The 22,227-nt window shown below is 42.6% G+C and overlaps 1 protein-coding gene across 1 annotated transcript; it reads left to right on the top strand.

Moving 5' to 3' along the window:
- Nucleotides 1-1,376: 1,376 nt before the first annotated feature.
- Nucleotides 1,377-20,646, top strand: LAPTM4A (lysosomal protein transmembrane 4 alpha). The gene is made up of 7 exons (XM_028140354.2): nt 1,377-1,642; nt 12,650-12,770; nt 15,503-15,579; nt 15,675-15,797; nt 18,246-18,341; nt 18,843-18,941; nt 20,029-20,646. Exons 1-7 carry the CDS (start codon nt 1,532-1,534, stop codon nt 20,101-20,103), a joined length of 702 nt encoding a protein of 233 aa, XP_027996155.1. The 5' UTR covers nt 1,377-1,531; the 3' UTR covers nt 20,104-20,646.
- Nucleotides 20,647-22,227: the final 1,581 nt, after the last annotated feature.

Here is a 22,227-nt window from a genome sequence, read left to right as displayed (position 1 = left end):
GCACTGCTGTCAGTTTGGCTCAAATAAAAACTTATAAAAATTCCTTACAAGTTTGGACATTTCTTAATTTGACGATATATATATTTTAAAAATATGTTTTTATTGATTTTAGAGAGAGAGAGGGAGATGGAGAGAGAAACATCATCGATGAGAGAAAAACATCCATCTACTGCCTCCTGTAAGCCCCCTATTGGGGTTGGAGCCCAGCCTGCAACCCGGGCATGTTCCCTGTTGGGAATAGAACTTCTTGGTGCAGGGAGGATGCTCAACCAACTGAGCCACACTGGCTGGACTCGACAATATATTATTTTAAAGGAAAAGAGTCATAACTCTCTTGCAGATACAAAATCAACAAGTGTCAAATGTTTTATTTACTCATTGAGGAGACCAGTAAGGTGTTAGAACCAGGTTAAAGCAGAATTTAAGTACCCACTTATATTATTGAATCAGGAATAGGAAATGAATTTACAAATAGATGCAAAACGGCTTTTTCCAAGGAGGGGGACGATTCAATGTGAGGCTTAATGGGCAAAAGAACTTTGTTTTGCTCTCAGTTACCTACAATTTAGAGTTGCACAGAGCTCCACAAAGATGGAGAGCCCCCTTAGAATCAGAATACCGGGAAGGTGAGCCAGTAGGGAAGACACCCAGTGAACTTTTGGTCCATTTCAACGTGTTTACCATTTTCCTATAAAAATCACTCTGATGATCTGCAAACATCCAGCACCTCAGCAGTTCTCTCTCTTTATCTTTGTTGTATTATCCTCATTAGTCTCCATCCTCTTGCCTCTGAGTTGCCTTTGGCAGGGTTCGATGGTGTTTCTTTGCTCCCACCACCCAGGCTCAGGGTGAGGGACACGGGGAACCAAATCTCCGCCCCAGCAGGGGGAGGGCTCACGCTCGGGGATTAGCCCCGCCCACCCCACAGGCACCGCCCCGGCCCGCCCAATAATGGCAGCGCGCGAAGGTCACGTGAGCAGCCGCCCTCCCGTGACGCTCCCGAAGCCGTACGTGGCAATGACGTCACTCAGAAAAGTCCTTCGACCCTTTCTGCCCGCTCCCCATCCCGTCTCTCCCCTTTCCTGTTAAATGCCTTTTTCTCTTGCCGCTCTCGTCTCGGAGGTGGTTAACCTACGGGGCTACACCCGACGCCAACTACCCGAGGCCTCTGAGCCAGCCAGCCCTTCCCCTCCCTTAGGAGCGGAGGCGAGTTGCACTTCTGTTTGGGCGGGACGTCTTGTCAATTCCCCAGTTGTTCCAATCAGAGGTCGGGTCCACCGAGCTTTCCGCTCTCCTATTGGCCCGTGGGAGGGGGGAGGCGGGGAAAGAAGGTGTAGACCGAGGTCGCGCGAGGGCGGCGCTCGGCCCTCAGTGCGCAGGCGCGCAGGCGCTGGCTGGGGCCCGGACCGGGGGCGGGCTGGAAGACGCGTCGTTTGGTGTCGGACACAGGGACAGAGCTAGCTGGGTTCCTCCGTGGAGCGGAAAGCTTTTGTCCGGGTCCCGGCCGAGAACGAGGCCCGCGAGACTCCCAATGGTGTCCATGACTTTCAAGCGGAGCCGCAGCGACCGGTTCTACAGCACCCGGTGCTGCGGCTGTTGCCATGTCCGCACCGGGACGATCATCCTGGGGACCTGGTACATGGTGAGGACGGGCGGGGCGGGAGGCGAGGGCCCTGGGGGTGTGGGAGGAATGCGCCGGAGCGGGAGGCCGGGGGGTCCCGGTGGGAGAGGGAGAGAGTGTTCCCTGGGAAGGGTGGGACTGAAAACGGGGTGTTGGGTGGGGCGGCCAGGCCTAGGGGAGCTTCTTTTTAGGGCGCCCTGACTTTGCGGGAGGGGGACAGTGTCCAAGAATCCGAGCGGCGGGGGTGGGGATGGGGAGGTGGTTCCTTGGCCAGGATTTGGGAAGCGGGGCCGGGCCGGGCGGAGGCGGTGCGGGCAGAGGGGGAGGAGGGGAATGAGGGTGTTGTGTTTTGGTGGGAAGTTCTGGAAATGACCGAGTTTCAGCTCTTTTTTGTACTTCCTTGGTCTGAAAGCCGCCCTCACCCTCCGGCCCCCTCCCTGCTCCCTGGAATTTTTCTCCCTAACGAAACAATGAGGAGCGGGTTTCTAAGCGCATGCAGCCTAGTTTCGACGATATGTTTTGCCTGCGTAGCCGGGAAGGGAAAAGGTCCAGCTTGCGCCTCCATCTGGGGCTCCTGGGCCTCCTTTGCTAGGAGGCGCTTTGTCGGGATCCGCACTCGGTCCGCTTGGGGTGCAGCTCTGCTACCCCCCCTCCCCCCCCCTACCAGCACTAGGCAGGCGCCTGGCGTCCCTTTAAGAGACATGTTCGAGGGCCTCTTCTGTCCTGGCCGCGGGCGCTGGGGTCCCCTGGATGGAGACCTGGGCGATCACGTGTCGTGGCCAAGTTGATTGACGGTTCCCTCCTAATACTTGCGTGAACTCTGACATCATCGCCGGGATACGTGCACCTTGAAGCTGATTTGCCCGGGACTTGTCCCTGTGTGTCTGGTTGAGGTCGTTTTGGGTTGTGACGCCTTTGCAGAGGCTTTGACACACTTCTCTTGTCGGCGACTTGGCCGCTTTCCCTAATGTTTTTGTGATTGTGTGTGTGTGTGTGTGTGTGGGTGGGGAGAGAGAGGGGGGGGGGGGGGGAGGGAGGGGGGGAGGTGGTGGCATTGTTTCTGATAAGTTTAAGAGGGGAGAGCTTCATCACAGGCTTTCCTTTTGCCTCTCTCTGTGCTCGTTACTCCCCTGCCCAGCGCCTTGAAGTCATTACTGTTGGACAAACACCAGATGAGCATCATCTTCACTCTTGGGCAGATCGTGTTTCATCCCTCCCCTCCTCCCCCGCATCTGATCTACACATTATTCCCGGCTGCCCTGTTTTTTTGTGTTTTGTTTTTTTTTACAGCCGTGCTTCTTTAGGAACACTAGAAACAACAACAAAAACGTGAATGTGTAGGCTCATTTGCTTGTTTTTAAGAAATACTTCCTGTACTTTTATATTATAAGCATTTTACTGGTGTAGTTCCTTCACATTCCCTGAAAAGGCTCCTTTCTAGTTCTGTGTTTTAACTGATTGGTCATAGGGGACACCGATCAGTTAATGGCAATAGGAGCCGTTGCATTTCTAATTTTCTTTTATTTCTAATCCATTTGCTAAGGGTATGGGTCATTACTTTCTTTTGTTTGCCTTGAACTCTGCCTTGGCTCGCCTAAAAGGATCACTGAAATCTTCAGAGTCCTCAAACCTCTTCCTCACCCTGCCTCCCTCATCCCTAGAAGATGACCTTTCCCTCCTACTTTAACTGAGAATGAGTGTTCCGTGGTCGAGGACTCTTGCCTGCAAACCCAAGCTTCCTTTTTCTTCTCAGTGCCTTTCCTTTCACGGAACAAAGGATTTCCAACTTCTCAAGAAGAAATAACCACCACCGCAATTTCAACCATCTGAATGTAATTGGCTTTTTTTCTTTGCAAGGCATATTAAAATTTTTATTTATTTTTTAGAGAAAGAGGAAGGGGTGGGGGCAGAGAGACGGAGGGAAGGATGGAGGGAGAGAGAGAGAGAGAGAGAGAGAAACATCGATTTGTTGTCCCACTTATTTATGCATTCATTGGTTGATTCTTGTGTGTGCTCTGACCCCCGGACCAAGGATCGAACCCACAACCTTGGTGTATGCAGACGATGGCTCTATCCTACTGAGCTCCCTGGCCAGGGCTCAAGGCAGATTTTATTTTTTTAATGCTATGGGCTCAGTTCATAAAAATGAAAGGAATAGCAGGGAAAAGTGGGAGCAAAAACAACAAAACTCAAAATGCATTTATTCTCCCAAAACAGGGAATGAGGAGTTTAAATCTCTTTTCTCTGGAAGCACTTGATGTGTAAGCATTTCACATATCTCCCTTTTCCCTGCTTTAGCCATAGCTGTCTTTACTTTGCGTGGACTTTTCTGGTTAATAGACTATTATAAGCTGCTTCACCATTTGCACGCCATAAGCATCCATAGACGCAAGTGGCGGACCTTTTTAATTAAATTCAAAATATCGTGGCAGTTAACTGGTTAAATCAATCTTAAGAGATTTATTGACTATCTAGGGTGGAAAAGTCTGGTGGACATGCAAAAAGAATAAGCCACTGGGACCGTATGTCATTGATCTTTTCTGTTGGTATTACCTGCCAATAGAGGCTCTCTCAAGTGTTTCTTGGCTTGAACATGGCGTCTGCCCTCAAGATTTGTATGGTATTACAAAGAACTTGGGAGCACAGACACACAAATGAAACTCAGGGTACATTAATAAGAGGGGCGGGATGAAAAAGTTACCAGATTCTAATCAGATTCGAGATTGGAAAAGGCTATTGGTTTTCGATACAGTTTTGCTGGTGACTTTTATTGGTGAGTGACACCGCCTGGACTCATGTCGTGGTGCCTTCTCTGCAGACTGTCCTGCTCTAGAAGGTTCTTGGGAGGCCAGGCCCAGTGCCTGGCACAGCCAGTGCTAGGTCAAGCATTGGTCTTTTTTTTTTTTTTAAAATATATATTTTATTGATTTTTTACAGAGAGGAAGGGAGAGGGACAGAGAGTTAGAAACATCGATGAGAGAGAAACATCGATCAGCTGCCTCCTCCACACTCCCTACTGGGGATGTGCCCGCAACCAAGGTACATGCCCTTGACCGGAATCGAACCTGGGACCTTCCAGTCTGCAGGCCGATGCTCTATCCACTGAGCCAAACCGGTTAGGGCTCAAGCATTGGTCTTATTCTTTTCATGAGTATATATTCCAAAATGCAACACCCAGGGGATCTCCTGTGGGTGTGGTTGGTGGCGACTTTGGGGAGGCATATAGCATTTAGAAAACGAAGACCAGTTAGAGAAAAGAGTAATAAAATATCTCTAAACAAAGGATTTGTCCTAGCAGTGCATTTTGTTGCCAGAAGCTCCTTTGCTAAGGACAGAGAAAAAACAGGGAAATGGGTGAGGTGGGATGTCATGCCCCTCTCAGCTTGCCGTGACATTCGCCTCTCTTCCGGGGGGAGAATATTTGTGATTCTTTAGATGGATGGCCTCTGTGCTGGCTGGAACCTAGAGATGAGCCCTCCCCCCTCCTGGGCCCAGGCACGTATCAGTGACTGTATCTGATACTGTGTCGTTGCTTTCTAGCAACTGTTTCTACTGGTCTAGAGAAAAGAGACGGTGATACTATACACTAAAGTATTAATTGTGTGGCACTAAGGAGTGCAGTAGGATATGGAGGAGCCAGAGCCACTGACATGCACCCGGCTTGAAGTGTTAGTCTTCGGCATTTAGGTTTGAACGAAGCACACCTGACTTAAAGCTGGGTTAAGTAATATATGAAATTTCAGAATGAGCTCCAGTTTAAATTCTGGCATTTCTGAAATTGTTTTCTCTATCATTTATTAAAGAATTTGAAGACTGATTATTTTAAACAATAGTTTCTTATGTGGTATATTTTTATGTAATATTTATTGAATAATTGAAAATGGGCATTAATTTCTGCTGCAGGAGATGTCCTCTGTTGTTAATGGTGTACTACAAGAATGCATTTTTTTTGTTTGTTTGTTTTTTTAATATATTTTTATTGATTTCAGAGTGGAAGGGAGAGGGAGAGAGAGAGAAACATCAGTTATGAGAATCATTGATTGGCTGCCTCCTGCACACCGCCCTACTGGGGATCGAGCCCACAACCCGGGCATGTGCCCTTGACCGGAATTGAACCCAGGACCCTTCAGTCCGCAGCCGGACGCTCTATCCACTGAACCAAACCAGCTAGGGCCAAGAATGCATTTTGACCATTTGGAATAATTTTAGGTCTGGGAAAGATTTAATATATGGCTATTTTTTTTTTTCATTTGACAACAGAATTTATTTTGAAATTATTCATCTTTCTCTGGGGTGAACCCTATTGTCTGTTCAATGTGTGGCTAATTTTTCATGAGTGCCTCAAACATAACCAATCTAAAGTTAGGTAGCTGGGAGAGAAGTAAAGGCAGGTTTCCTCAAGCTGGATTCCTTTCTGGCCCTCACCCCGGCTGGATTCCTTTACATAAGTATAGCTTGTTTTTATTGCAAAGTTATTATCTTTCCTCAGACACATTGTTCTCCGCTATTTATTTTCCCTGAAATGTTCTTCCCCCAACTGGTAAAAAAACTTTATGAAGGAAAATTATAAATGTACAAAAATAGTGAAGTAGTATATAAAAATCACCCAGCTTCAACCATTAACATTTTGCCAATTTAGTTAATTTTTTAAGGGTTAGCTCAAATGTTTCTTGGTGGAAACTTTCCTTGCTTCCCAGCCAGAGGGATCTGGTTTTCTCATTGTGTACCTGGAAAAGTTTCTACATCTCTTAAATTTACTTTTTTTGTTAAGCCTCACCCAAGGATATTTTTTTTCATTGTTTTTTATTATAGAGAGTGGAAGGGGATTGAGGGGGAGAGAGAGAGAGAAGAGAGAGAAACAGAAACATCAGTGTGAGAGAGACACATCGATTGATTGCCTCCTGCATGGACCCTGATTGTACTGGGGTTCAAACCTACATCAAGGTAGGTGCCCTTGACCAGGAATCGAACCTGAGACCCTTTGTTGCACTCTAATCACTGAGCCATGCCAGCCAGGGCTAGAGATTTTTTAAATGAATTGTCTCCTACAAAAAACAGGAGGAATAACTCATTAGTAACTGCACATAAGGGTAAAAGACAACAAAAACATATAATATACATTTATTGTAATTTAAAATCTCTATAAATTTTTTAAAATTTTCTATTTTATTTTTATTGAATTTATTGAGATGACATTGATTAGTACAGTTATAAAGGTTGTAGGTGTACAATTCTGTAACACATCATCTGTACCTTGTATTGTGTGTTCACCACCCCAAGTTTCCTTCTGTTACTGTTTATCCCCCTTTTGCCCTCTCCAACCTCCCTCCACCCCCTTTCCCTCTGGTAATCACCGTACTGTTGTCTGTGAGGTTTGTTGGCTGGTTGGTTGTATTTTGCTTAATCCCTCCACGAATTAAATGTTAAAGATAGTTAATTTTTATCTTTATCTGATGACAGTTCTTTGCTGACTTAGCTCCCTGTGGATTCCCCCTTTCTTTGCCTGTGAGACCCTGTTGGGATGCCTTGAAGCAAACACATTGTTTTAATTATAGTCTCCACAGATATTGGGTTGTGGCAAAATATGCTGTGGGAAAAGTCAAGAATAATAATTAAAAAACAAAAACCAGTCCACAAAAGAATCTTCTGGGCTGAGTGAGGCAATGAAATGAGAAAGCAAAGGGCTGCTTCCATGGCCTGATCCTGTTTCTTTGTAACAAGTGAAATCTAGTATTTCTGGTTTTTGTTGTTTTTGTTTGTTTATTTATATAAGGTGTGAAAAAGGCTTTCAAGTATAATGCAAACTGTGTGGGCCAGGGTGGTTTGGTTGGGCATCATCCTGTGTACCAGAGTCTTGATTTTGATTCCAGGTCAGGGCACATGCCCAGGTTTTGGGCCCAGTCCCCGGTTGGGGGGGGGGGGGGGGGCGGGCATTTCTCATCTATATATTTCTCTCTCTCTCTCTCTCTCTCTAAAAATAAGATAATATTTTTTGACCCACTAAATTTTTAGTACCATTCCCACATTGAGTGGTTTGTCCATTGCCCATGGTGTTAACATATTTGCATAGTTGCTGCATTCTATACCTCTCCATAATACTAGATTTAGAAATGAATTATTTAAATTGCATTTTTGTTAATTTTCTTTGTTAAGTATAATAAAGGGAAAAATGAATTGGGAATAAATATTCTGGAATTGTACATATTTGCTATTTTCAGAGAAATTTTCTAGCGCAAGACTATAAAATTAGTTTTATGTATTTTTTGAAAAATGCTTACATGGAACTTAGAAATAATCAACTGAAATCAAGTGAATTGCCTGTATTTAAGCACAGGATGGGTGTGTATTGGTGAATCTTTTAAGGCCTCAAGGATGAGTTTCCAGGCTAGTAGTTTAAAATGTGACGTGGGGTTCTAATGAAATATGGTGATGTAATGGAGTATAATTAACTCAATGAAGATTTGAAAAATTGTCTGTTTTTAATGAAGTAGCACTGAAATTTATTTTACCATTTCTTGGTCCTTTTGATTAGACCCATGATTTGTTTTATTATTCAGGGGTATGACTCACACTGAAATGAAATTTGAGGTGTCAGTAATAGAAGAAGATAATAGTGGATGATTGTGACTTATCCATGGAAGAGAAGAAAAGACTTTTTTTGTTGTTAATCCTCACCTGAGCATATTTTTTCCATTGATTTTCAGAGAAAGTGGAAGGGAGGAATGAGGGGTAGAGAGAGAGAGAGAGAGAGAGGAGAGAGAGACAGAGACAGAGAGGAAGAAAGAGAGAGAGAGAAACATTGATGTGAGAGAGACTCATCCATTGGTTGCCTCCTGAACTCACTTGAACCAGGACAGGGAATCGAACCTGTAACCCAGGTACATGCCCTTGAGCGGAAATCGAACCAGAGACCCTTTTGTGTGAGAGCCAGGCCAGCCAGGGTAAGAAAAGACTTCTTAATAAGTTCTATATGGGATAAAAAAGATTTAAAAAGGGAAAAAATAAACTTCTAAATATTCTGGATGTGTCATGTCCTTCATTAATAATTGAGTTTGCATGTTTTTCTTGACATAAGAATGGTTTTCTATGCAGAGCTTTTTAGCTATGAGTATATTGTGTTTAGCAAAGAGTTGGCTGAATTGATTCTAAGCTTTTTTAAACAGAATAGATAATAACTTTGGTAGATGTATCTGATTATTCCATGGTTAATGCATCTAATCATACTAACTCGTATGTTTGTACCGTATGCACTGGGAACACCCATTGCAATGAAAATGGACAATGGAAAAGTCAGCCTTCAGCTGGGAGCCATCACAAATAGGGTTTTCCCTTGTAAGGCCTCTCCGGAGTTGAAGGATAAAGTACCTTAGAAGGCATGTTACTGAACATTTATTTGGAGAGTAAAGGATAAATCTTTTATAGCCTTAGGTAATCATTTGTTTTGGAAAGACCTCCGGTGCTAAGAAGCAGGCTGTCTTAAAAAGAGCCAGATTTGTATTCTAGCTCCATCCTCTGTCAGCTCTGTGAACTTACACAAATTATTTTGCTTTTTTGAACCTCAGTTTCCTCATTTGCAAGTGGACTTGAGTAATATTTACTTCACTTAAGTAAAGTGAAGTGATATACATCAGAATACTTGGTATATAGTATATCTTCAGAAATACTAGTGGATTTGATATTGTGACACTGTTTAGATCTCCTAGCCTTATCTTAAAGATAAAGACTTGGTCTTAGAGAATGTGTAATGAGTGATAAACACCTCTAGAAAAATTTAAGTGCTGATAAAACTGTTACTTATCATTCAGGGTGGACAGGAAAGCTACGTAATACCATTTGTTTAAAATTCTGATGATAGTTGTAGTTATTTGGTGTGGCTCAGTGATTGGAGCCTCAGAATGGTCACAGGTTCGATTCAGGTCAAGAGCACGTACGTTGGTTTCAGGTTGGACCCCTGGCCGTGGTCAGGGTGTGTGTGGGAGGCAACCAACTGATGTGTGTCTCTCACATCGATGTTTCTCTCTCTGTCTGCCAGGGCTGACCAGCAGCTCCTGAAGGACGGATGAACAGATTACTCAGACACAGTTTCACTGAGGGGAGAGGGCTAAGGAAAGGCCCGCTGAAGCCAGGCCGCCTCGATTGCCTGCCTCATTAGCCTTTATTGCAATTTTTATCTTTACATACAATCTTGGGAGGACACATGTGTTTACATTGTCCTCTAGGCAAGGGCATCCAGGGATTAAGATTAAGGATTCCACCCTCCTGCACTGCTGGTGGGGATGCAGACGGGTGCAGCCACTGTGGAAGACACTATGGAGTTTCCTCAAAAAGTTAAAAATGGAACTCCCATTTGACCCAGTGATCCCACTTCTAGGACTATATCCCAAGCAACCAGAAACACCAATCAGAAAGGATACGTGCACCCCTATGTTCATAGCAGCACAATTTACCATAGCTAAGATATGGAAACAGCCGAGGTGCCCATCAGCAGATGAGTGGATTAAAAAACTGGTACATCTACACAATGGAATCTATGCTGCTGTAAAAAAGAAGGAACTTTTACCATTTGCAACAGCATGGATGGAACTGGAGAGCATCATGCTAAGCGAAATTAAGCCAGTCGGAGAAAGATAAATATCACATGATCTCACTCATATGTGGGATATAATGATCAACATAATTTGATGAACAAGAATAGATCCAGGGACAAATGGCAGGGCATGGGGAGGTTAGAGAGCAACCAAAGGACTTGTATGCATGCATATTAGCATAACCAATGGACACAGACACTGGGGCGGTGGGGGCTTGCCCGGGGTGGGAATGGCTGGGGGGAAAGGGGGTCAATTGGGGAAAGAGGAGACATATGTAAAACTTTAGACAATAAAAAAAATTATAAAAAAATGATTAAGGATTCCAGTAAACACCCGGGGGTCTGCACACGCACAGATTTGTTTGGAAAAGTCAGGGAATAACCAGGGGCGCCGCCTTTGACACTCCCCTAAGCCGGAATTCCGATGAACGGCAGGCGGCCTTCCACACACTTCCCTTTTATCAGATGTCCTCCTTACAGACTTCCAACCAAGTCTTGTGTGCTCCCCAACATCTGTCTGTCTCTCACCCTCCCTTCCACTCTGTCTACAAATCAACAGGCCCCGGGTGGGAATTATCAACAGCAAAAATTTCTGATGATAAGTAAGGCTCAAACATTCCTTGAAAGTATCAAATTTCAAAAGGGGAGAAGGACAGATTCTGTGAACTCGAGATAGGAAAGCCTGACTCCAATTCTAGGTGCGATTTTTTCCTATGAAATCATGAGTACCAGTTTGAGTATTTAAACGGCCGGGTGCCTCCTGGGATACTGCAGGGACTCAAAACTAGAGGCATGAGTATTTCCTTTTTAAATGGAGTTACAACCCGCCCATGCCACCCCGGAAAATTTACCAGATGATTATGAAGGGATTTCAGCAAGGTGTTTGACCAGGTCTCAAGATGTTCCTCTGGATCAGAAAAAGAACTTTACTGAAACGTTGCTGATGAATGGGAAGAGGACAGACAGCCTCTGGCAGCCGGCTTCACAATGGAAATACTGATTACATGCTGATTATATTTTCAAATGCAGGATGCAGGGAGAGAGGAAATCCGTATGGTATCAGAATCTAGATTGAGAAACGTCTGAACAGGCAAGAGTATGATAAGATAAAATTCTGTTGTAAATGTGTGCGGGCTTATGCTTGGGCCTCTGAACGCAATTGTACAGGTTCAGATGGCAGCCTAGTGGGATCAAGTGTGGAAAAGAATTAGGGGTTTCAGGGAGTTACTCTCATATAACATTCAAAACATTTAGGAGGCCGGTGCGATTTCAGGCTGCCTTAACTGAAATATGTTAGCTGGGACCCCCTGTGTTCGCTCCAGGCCCATCTTAGCTCACTTGAATGGTGTGTCCAGCGAACTGGGGCATGTGTGTAGAGGAGAGCAAAGGGGAGTTCGTGACGTAGCTGGCAGGATGCTTGTGAGAGAAGCAGTTTAAGAACCTGAGGGTTTGCTCTGGAAAAGACTTATTTGGCGGCACATGTCAGCTGTGCGTAGGTGTTAGAGGAGCACTTACTCAGAACGGGGAGCAGATTATCTCAAAGGGCAGAATTAAGACTAGTATGTGAAGTGACATCGTCAAAATCTTGGGAAGTCTTTACAGCATTTAGTCAAGAGGAAATAGTTCTCTATCACTGGAGAGGAAATATTGTGGAGGGGTTTCAAGCTTTTATGATAGCTCATTGTACGTTTGTCCGATGGCTGTTACATTATCTGATGGGTAAGTATATTGGATGAACTAGCTTCTTCAATACCAGACATCTAAAGATGTGACTCGAACGATTTGTAATGGTCCCTTGTGTTTAATTGTTGCCCTGTTTTATTCTTTTGTATTGAATCAAATCAGTCATCTTTTCTTGGAAACAGATAAGTTTGTACTTTAACTTTATCATTTATTTATTTTAAAAATATTCTTATAATTGTATTGCATATTATTTTATCTCACAGGTAGTCTCCAATTACATGTCTTTCTTACTTCAAGTAAAACAATTTTAAATATGGGAAGACATTTAAAGATTGTGCTGCAAACTGCTGCCTGATTAATAATCTACATATGTAAAAGCCTAAGCGACCGTTATGATAGAACAACCGTTGATCAGTTGCTATGATGCACACTGACCACCAGGGGGCAGACGCTCAATGCAGGAGCTGCCCCCTGGTGGTCAGTGCACTCCCACAAGGGGAGCACCGCTCAGCCAGAAGCCTCTTCCTACTCCGTGGCAGCACTACTGAGCCGGGGCAGCAGGTGCAGCGAGCTGGGATGAGTGCAAGCGGCCCGGTTCTGGCTCCTCCCTGGCTGCCTGCTGCACTGCTACATCCCCTGAGGGTCCCAGATTGCGAGAGGGCGCAGGCTGGGCTGAGGGACACCACCACCCCCCCCCCCTAGTGTGAGAATTTCATGCTCCAGGCCTCTAATATAATTGATAAAATTATCTTCCATAGGTGGTTAACCTGTTGATGGCAATTTTGCTGACTGTGGAGGTAACTCATCCAAACTCAATGCCATCTGTCAACATTCAGTATGAAGTCATTGGCAACTACTATTCATCTGAGAGAATGACAGGTATGTTTTTAGGTGAAAATATCTCCTGCTAATTACACACACACACACGCACACACACACACACACACGTTATTTTGAAGAGAATTAATTAAATTCTGTTTAAGTTATTCAACTTGGTGAGGCAGAAAAGTGTTTTGTGGGTTTTTCAAAGATACTCAGTGAGGATTACTAGTATAATTGAGCATTTCTAGCCAGATAATGTAATGGCTAGAAATGGTATTTTATACTTTGCCTCCTGTTTTGGTGTTGTGGAGATCAGAGGGAAAGAAAGAATTACAAAAAAACTGTGAACCTTTGAGGGTCAGCTGACAAGTGTAGCAGAGGATGGGAGATTTGCTCATGAAACAAAAAGACTTACGGTAAATATAAAATACAAATTATTTGTATATCTGGTGATATCTTTTGCTTAGGGTCACTATTCTAAATATATTTCTGTTTGGATGGAAAAAGACCACATTAGAGTTAAAAATAGAGGAACCTTAGGACATTCATAGATATTACCTTTTTAAACTTATGCATTTCCTGATAGCAGTATTTTCATTTATCTTCTCTACGGTTCAGGTGCAGAAAAGTTGTAGTTTTACATTATTATAAATTATGTTAGAAATTTAATATTTGAGCAGGAAATTATGCATCAGACTTCTCAATGCAAATAATTTATGTTGATTTTTTTAAAATTTCACTTCAGAAGAATGTTCCCAGTTCACTGTATATGTTATATGTTATATTACAGGACCTGAATGATCATTTTAAAAATAATTAGCTTTTATTATAAAGTTGTGTGCTTCGTTACATTTATGACCTGCTCTGATCAATTTCTGAAGTTTTTTTTTTTTTTTTTTAAATTTGGTGGTTAATTCAAATGATTCATTGTCCTCAGGGCTGACTTCTGTTTCCAGGAGCCAGGGAGTGGTTTGTGGGCATCCGTCATACGTTTGTGAAAGCTCTAACAATTTTTCACACTTTGTAACTAAGGTGCTTTTTTAAAAAAGGGTCTCCTGATGGTCTTTTCAAAGTATAGTATAATCCTTTAATTTTTTTGTCAAATGTGAGAAAAAATACCAAGAACATATTAGAAACGTTCCTTCTGGCATTTTTGTTTTTTTTTGGTTTTGTTTTTGAGTTACCTGTTTTTATTTAAAAACCAAGATACAACACTAAATAAACTTTAGCTCCTAATGGCCATTTATGGTATTTATAAAATTTTACTTTAGGTTATAAAATGTTACTGAACCTCCTCATGTCAGCCTCTTCCCTGGTCATGTGTGTTTCTCTTAAAATGGAGGTGTAGAAAAGGATTCAGGGTTATTGAGATTCTTGTGTGTCTGTACAACCGGCTCCCAGCCTTGGCCAGAGCTCCAGGTGTGAAGTCACAAGTTTATTGTATGTTGCATGAGGATTGTAACTCTCCAGAGAAGCGGATGTATTCATTATCAGTTTTTATTAGTTATAATTCTACAAAAGCCCTTGCTGTGGAGAGAATAGAAAAATACATAGTTCTTGGTCATGTGGTATCTGTGTTTCTTTGGAACAATATGAGGAAGTTGAGAAACAAAGAAAACAGACCTGAATATAGCAGAGATGCCCAGCTGAAGGATGCAGAGCAGTGAGCATGGGTGTTGGGGTGGGGAAGAGGAGAGTAGTTAAGGATAACCTTTAATTTCAGATCATGTATTTTATCTAAGGCACAAGGGGGCATCTGTAGCATTCTGTGTGTAATACACATGTCTTTTAAGGAAATACCAGCCTTTCCCTTCAGTTAAACCCTGCTCAGATCACAAAACCCAACTTATGTTATTTCTTTTATATATTTTTTCCTGATTCTCCAGACAAAGCTGATTGTTTCTGCTTCTATTATAGCACTTGCCACTTTGGATTATAATTCTCTGCTTGCACATCTTAGCCTCTTAGACTCTGGCCAGAGATCTGTCTCCCTAGCAGGGTACCTGGTTCATGTGCCATCCTATATAATAAAAGCCTAATATGCTAAGTGGTCATCCGTTCAACCAAAGAAAGCGTAATATGCTAATGATATGCTAAGGCTGCTTAACCGCTCGCTATGACATGCACTCACCACCAGGGGGCAGGCAGTCAGCCCGTCGACCAGTCGCTATGACGTACACTGACCACCAGGGAGCAGTCGACTGGTTGACCCATTGCTATGATGTGCACTGACCACCAGAGGGCAGATGCTTCGACTGGTAGGTTAGCTTGCTGCTGGGGTTTGGCCAATTGGGACTGAGCGAGATGGGCTGGACATGCCCTGGAGCCCTCCCGTGGTCCCTCCCTGGCTGGCCAACCTCCTGTGTCCCTCCCTGCTCCCGATCCTGCACAGGTGGGGTCCCTTGGCCTGGCTTGCGCCCTCTTACAATCTGGGACCCCTCGGGGGATGTTGGAGAGCCAGTTTTGGCCCTATCCCACAGGCCAGGCCAGAGGACTCCACTGGTGCATGAATTCGTGCACCGGGTCTCCAGTCCTTAATAAGTATCAGTGAGTTGTAGCAGTTTAACAAGAAAACAAAGGGACTAATTGCTTAAGCTTCATTACTTAAAGCTGAGGCAGATTTTTTTTTTAACCCTTTTGAATTTTTTTACCCTCTTAGATTATTTTCATAGCCAATCTTGAAAATACTTTGATGTTTGTAAGCTAGCTTTAAAGTGTTATTTTGTTATGAAGAGTTTTGTTCTTTTTGTGTAAGTCGCTTAATTAGATTTTGGTTTTTGTTTTCTTAGATAATGCCTGTGTTCTTTTTGCCGTCTCTGTTCTTATGTTTATAATCAGTTCAATGCTGGTATATGGAGCAATTTCTGTAAGTATCCTATGTTTTCAACTTTTGGATTTTGCTTTTTACTGAGCGGTACTTAGTACTTCCATTTATGTGATGATGTGGTTTTTTTTCTTCAGTATCAAGTGGGTTGGCTTATTCCATTCTTCTGTTACCGGCTTTTTGACTTCGTCCTCAGTTGCCTGGTTGCTATCAGTTCTCTCACTTACTTGCCAAGAATCAAAGAATATCTGGATCAATTAGTAAGTGTGTATGCTAATTAAATTTATTTTTTTCCATTTTAAGTAAAATATTTAAATTTAAATTCTTAGTTTTTTAGGCACTATTTTTATTTTAACTGACCCTGTTTATTTTTTTTAAGGTGTTCTAAAATAATATCACTACTCTTAACTACCATGTTGAAAACCAGTAAGATGAAAATAGAATTATCTTCTTACCATACCATTTGGATAGTCAATATTAGAAGTCCCTAAAAATGGTTATTATGGAATTTGAAGAATAGTTCAATTTTTGTTTTGAATAAACTACAAGTGTAATAATTCGACTGTACTTGGCACTCATTAAAGTATTAGCTTTTTATTTTTACAAGCCTTCATAGCAAATATTTGAGTGCCTGCTGTTTGCTTATTCTGTTCTAGGCGAACTGTTGGTGAATGATGTAGATATAAAGAACCACCCTCCCCACACCCCACCCCTCAAAAAAAAGATAACTTGCCCTTCAAGGAGCAAACCATTGAGGAGTCAGGACATGAAGATGTTATCTGTGATAATGAACTAGAGCTGTCACAGGACGGTGGTAAATGCGGAGCTTAAGTGCTGTATGTCAGAGGGGCAGGGAACACTCTGGACCAAAGTAAGGTCTAGAAGGAGGAGTGGGGCCCAGATAGATGAAAGTTCACTTAAAAAATTCTGCCTTTCAAGAATTTTCACCCCACTTTCAGACTTTCTGCCTAATCCATTTTGTGTACCACCAAATTTATCATTCATTCTAAAAAACACTTGTTGGTTGCTTCTTATGTGCAGGGCACTGCTGGGTCCTAGGGATATGTCAGTAGAACTTTCTAGTGAAGGAATTGGAAAATGGACAGTTACTGAATTAAAATTGTGGTAAAAGCTGTGAAGGGAAAGTGGAGACTGCTGTGTGAGTGGATATCAGGCCTGAGCTGGGAAGCGAGATTTAATTCTAAGTAGGAATTAAGATAGGGAAAGTGCAAAGGAAAATGTTCCGGGTAAAACTGACACCTCGAAGCAGGAAGGAGCATGGGTGGTGGCCAGGACTGAAAGGGGACTGGTGGCTGGCCACAAGAGGAATGGAGGGAGGAATGCGGTGAGCCTGGAGAGAGGTGGCCAGGCGCAGGCAGGGCCTGTTGGCCTGGTCAGCAGCTGCCTAAACACAGTTCTCTGCTTATGTCATCGCTGGCTGAAAATTGCAAGCCTTCTGAATAAAGTCATAGCATTTCTGCCATGAGCTGGTTCCATTGTGTGTTTGTCCTTTTATTTACAGGTGAAAAAGCTTAAAGAATTGTTTTGTCCCAAGGGACACTTAGTTTGGGGTTCTTGTGTGGATTTTTCTTTCTTTTTGGTCCTTTGGGATTTCTTTGTGCTACTTTTTTATGAAAATGTGAGACTATTTGTGTTGACATTTCCATTGGGAAACTTGGTTTAAAACGATTACATGAGCTATATGGAAACCCATGAAAATGAAATGTTTACTACTACTTTTACAGACCTCTCTGGTTTCTCCGTTTTGTTCACTTGGTCTCTCCGCCTGGAAGGGACTTGGTCTGTTGGCCACCTTGTACATCCTAAACGATTCTTTTGTAATGCCCTTCTCCTTGAACCTAGCGCATTGCCTCGCACACAGTAAATGCTAACTAAATATTTGAATACATATCGTTGATCCTTCTCAGTAGAACGTGGTATGCCTGCAGCAAATCATGTAATCCGCCTGGCTTTATAACCAGGGCATGCCTTCTTTTGCCCCTCCTAATGAGCAGGGAGACTGACGATTGGCTTTTAGATGAATTATTTTCCCCAGGTAGAACCAAATGGCCCGTGGACTTTAGATAAATATCAGCACTTCTTGATTTAGTGATTTTGAAAAGATAGTAAGCTCAGTTTAGACTCCTAGGACTCTTCTGAATATTCAAACAAATGTATTTTACGTGATCAATCACATGCATTAATGATGAGGCTTTAAAGCATTTTGAGTTAAATTCTGTTTGTAAGTTTTTATTAGAATACCAGTTCTGACTTGGGGGCCTTTTCTTTGTATTTGTGCCATGCTCTTTAGGTTGTCACAGAGTGCGGGTGCTGTGGCTGAATTATAAGTGTGTGTATGTTTAATAGACTTTATTTCTTAGAGCAGTTTTAGGTTCACAGCAAAATTGAACAGAAAGTACAGAGAGTTTCCCACATATCCCCTACTTCCGCCCCCATAACCTCTCTTACTACCCACATTCCAAACCACAGTGATTCATTTGTTACAGTTGTGAACCTGCATTGACACATCATTATCACCTAAAATCCATGGTTTTCATTAGGGTTCATTTTTGGTGTACATTCCACACAGATTTGGGCACATGTATAATGACATGTATTCATCACAGATTGTTCAGAATAGTTTCACTGCCCTAGAAATCCTCTCTGCTCTGCCTCTTCATCCCTCCTTTTTTTTTTTTTTTTTATAGCCTGATTTTCCCTATAAAGATGACCTCCTGGCATTGGACTCCAGCTGCCTCCTGTTCATTGTTCTTGCGTTCTTTGTCTTATTCATCATTTTTAAGGTGAGTTGCTGACTAAATATTTGGGGGCCAGTTAGACTGTGACACTGTCCATCTAAGCCTCCTGTTGCCTTATCTCCCTACAGTTCACGGTAAGTGACTGTTCATTTTGACAGCAGTAGAGAGCTCTCAGGGAATGTCCTCCCTCTTGTTTCCAGAGAATGGTTGGAAATGCCAGGATCCTTATTAAGGATTGTCATGTTTTTAGAAGTGGTTCATGATTTAGATTGAAAATTGTTAAAATTCCCAAGGTTCAGAAATAGAATTTCTTCTGCAGAACAATGGTTATCAGACCTGATACCCCACATCTGGTTTTTCTGTAAAATGGTGATAATAAAACTTGTGACATTAAGTGAGAGCAAGTGGAGATAGGGCCTGGCCTGTAGGGGGTCAGTTTCCTTCTCCATGGAGAACCGTGGGGGAAAGCATTAGAAGGCCCCTTAGTTTTAGAACAGGTAGTCTGTTGAGTTCTAGCATATGTAAATTTTATTTTTATTCATTTAGGCTTATCTAATCAACTGTGTTTGGAACTGCTATAAATACATCAACAACAGAAACACACCAGAGATTGCTGTGTACCCTGCCTTTGAAGCACCTCCACAGGTGAATGACCTTCTAATATATTGAAACTTCACTGGCCATTATTGATTATTCTCAAGAACCTGGGTCTTGACTTTCTCTTCAATGCCATGACTGTGGTTTAGGGCATGAATAGCTTAAATCCACAAGATTGAGCATTTCCCAGTTGGAATCCTGGGTACATGGGCGAGAGACAGCCTGCACTGCCAGTCTTACTCAGTTTGGCTGTTAGGTTTGATTCCTAAGTGCTTCCTAAGAGTATTGCATTTTGGGGGGAGAGTAGGCAGGAAACAGCAGTGTGACCCATGCCAGGCTTGTGGGTTCTGGAACTCTTGAGGATGGAGGGGCCATCAGTTGTGTTGCTTTCATAAAACATGCATACGATCCAAAGGAGAAGCTGACTTTCTGTGGGGAGATGACTGAATGGGCTCCACGAGTCTTTTGGGGATGCTCACCTCGTGGGGCCCTCTAGTTGCTACTCGACTCTTTCCAGGTTTTCAACATGTAGAATCTCTGTGGCCCGTGTAGGGGCAGCCTGTCACACTTGGAGTCAGTAGGTTAGAATGCTGCTCTCCTACATAGATGTGCCCTCTACCCCAGAAGAAATAAGCACCCATCCTTTGACTGTAGATGATGATGAAACTCCAGGATGCAGCATTTTATGGGAGGCTTCCTTTAGCATGGTTCCTGGGGCCCTTAATCTAGACACGCAACTACCGGACGTGTGGCTGGTACTGGATCAGTCACATGGGAAGGGTGGGAAGAGCAGGGGCACATGCTTCCTGTCCAGGTGTTTGGTAGCCCCCCAGCGTTAGTTCAGAAGCAAAATTCTGCCATTCCTTCCATCCCTCCATCCCTCCTTCCCCTCCTCCTCCCTCCTCCCTCCTCCCTTCATCCCTCTCTAACATTCGGGATCAGATGTCTCATCTGCATGTACAGGTCCAGGTTACTAGTCATCTCTCCTCTCAGTACCTGCTTAGCTAACCGTTTCTTCAGCTCTTCTCTGTGGGGTTGTGTGTCCCTTTTTAGGACTTAAAATCTGAAAGCTGAATTATTCCAAGTAGGATTTTAAAGGAGAATTGAGTCTGATACAGCTTTTCTCTCTCTCTAGTACGTTTTGCCAACCTATGAAATGGCAGTGAAGATGCCTGAAAAAGAACCACCGCCTCCTTACATACCCGCCTGAAGACCTCCTGCCTTTGTCAATAAACCCTATTCCAGCCTTTTGTCGTGTTTGTTTTACAGAATGCTGCAATACAGGGCTCTTAAACTTGTTTGATATAAACTACATTTCCTTGTGTAAGCATTTATTTTCAAACACTAACAAGCTTTTGGGACATCTATTAGAAGTCAGTTGTTTTTGTTTTGTTAAGTCTATTACATTTTAGTAGTTTTTGAAGACAATCTAGTTAAGCAAGAGCAAAGTGCCATTGTTTGCCTTTAATTGGGGGGTGGGGAGGGGTGCTCTCTACACATTTTCTTTTTTAACTTTGCACTTCCTTTATATAATAGTTTGCATTTTGGTTATTTGCTGCCCTGGATACTTTCAGGAGGAATGAATAAAATATTCATGGTGAGTGAGTTAGGTATAAGATCTGAAGTTTTCAGCTGTGAAAACAGGAAAAAATGTATGACGTTTTAACTTGACTGTGGAAATGACGGTTGCATGTTTCTAATTTGTATGTTTCCATTTTGTGATAAGATGCTTTAATAAATTTCTTAAAATTTACTGTTGTCATTTTTAAGAAGTCTATTACCCTTTTTTTTGATAAAGCCTAATATTTTTCATTATAATAAGCTCAGACTGCCATGGATTTTGATACTTTGAGACTATAATGCTAGATTTTCTTTATTATAAAGCATTTCTTTAATCCAGTGACTCTGAAGTATTATTTAACCTTATAGAGACTATTATGTTAATTTAGGTCATAAATTAACATAAATGGTTTGATAGAAAAATTATGCGGGTAGTGTGGCAAGCTCTGCTTTTATGTTGAGATCATTTAGTTGGGTAATGAGTTCATCAGAGCAGTTCATGTTGAAAGGCATCATTTGACCTCCAGCGGGGAACCAAACAGAAAGCAGAAGCAAACTGCAGCTTATGGGCGCCACAGCTGACGTTCTCTCCTGAAAATATTCCCTTTTGCATCTTGCTAAGAATGCAGCTGTGGTGACGTGCTCATCTAGCTTATAGACGTACATATTTTACATATTTTTACATTGAATTTGTTGGAGTGACATTGGTTTGCAAAACCATACAGGTTTCAAGTATACAACTCAATAAAACATCATCTGCACACTGTCATGTGCCCAGCATCCCAAGCAAACTCTCTCCATCCCCACTTGCCCACCCTCTTTGCCCACTCTCACCTACCCCCCCTCCCTCTTTCCCTCTGGCTGTCACCAAACCAGAACTTGTTTGTTGGTTTATTGATGATAACCATTCTGACTGGTGTGAGGTGATATCTCATTGTAGTTTTAATTTGCATCTCTGAGGATTAGTGACGTTGAGCATTGTGTCATATGTCTAATTGGCCACTGTATGTCCTTTTATGAGAAGTGTCCATTGAGGTCCTTAGCCCATTTTTAAAATTGGATTTTCTGTTTTCCTGGTGTTGAGTTGTATGAGTTCTTTATATATTTTGGGAATTAACCCCTGATCAGATGTATCATTGGCAAATATGTTCTCCCATGCAGTGCGTTCCCTTTTCATTTTGTTGATGGTTTCTTTTGCTGTACAAAAGCTTTTTAGTTTGATGTAGTCCCATTTGTTTATTGTTTCCTTTGTTTCCCTTACCCTAGGAGATGTATTGGCAAAAATATTACTATGAGAGATGTCTGAGATCTTACTGCCTATGTCTTGTAGGGTTTTCATGGCTTTGCGCCTTACGGTACATTTAAGTCTTTTATCCATTTTGAGTTTATGGCTTGGCTGTGTGACTTGTGTGGAATTGATGTAAGCCACTTCCTTGCAAAAGCATTAAGATCCATCCTCTTGTTCTGCCATCTTTCCTGTCTTTCCTTTGTCACATGATCATTGTACCCCAGATTGGGACCAGCACCCCTCAAGTCTGGGTGCCAGAACGACCATGTAGAGAAAAGTTGCAGCCAACCTACAAAGGACATGTAACAGAACAAGAAATACATCTTTATTGTGATAAGACCCTGAGATTTTGGGGTCATTAGTTACCACAGTAGAACCTTGCCAGAGCTGACTATAAATAGTCCTTTTAGAATTGTAAAAACAATACAGCAGTATTAACGTGACTTTCTAAAGAAAGCTAACCATAATTTATGCCCTAGTCTAACC

This window comes from Eptesicus fuscus, chromosome 16 (genome assembly GCF_027574615.1).
Source record: "Eptesicus fuscus isolate TK198812 chromosome 16, DD_ASM_mEF_20220401, whole genome shotgun sequence".
NCBI lineage: Eukaryota > Metazoa > Chordata > Mammalia > Chiroptera > Vespertilionidae > Eptesicus > Eptesicus fuscus.
Note: the sequence above shows the minus strand (reverse complement) of the source record. Positions and strands in the feature narration are given on the sequence as shown.

What these genes read in the sequence shown, in the direction of transcription:
- LAPTM4A (XM_028140354.2), top strand. Translation starts at nt 1,532, where the DNA reads ATGGTGTCCATGACTTTCAAGCGGAGCCGCAGCGACCGGTTCTACAGC. An exon ending in TGGTATATGGAGCAATTTCT is followed by an intron (nt 15,580 to 15,674) that starts GTAAGTATCCTA and finishes TTTTTTCTTCAG; the next exon opens with TATCAAGTGGGTTGGCTTAT. An exon ending in CCTTTGAAGCACCTCCACAG is followed by an intron (nt 18,942 to 20,028) that starts GTGAATGACCTT and finishes CTCTCTCTCTAG; the next exon opens with TACGTTTTGCCAACCTATGA.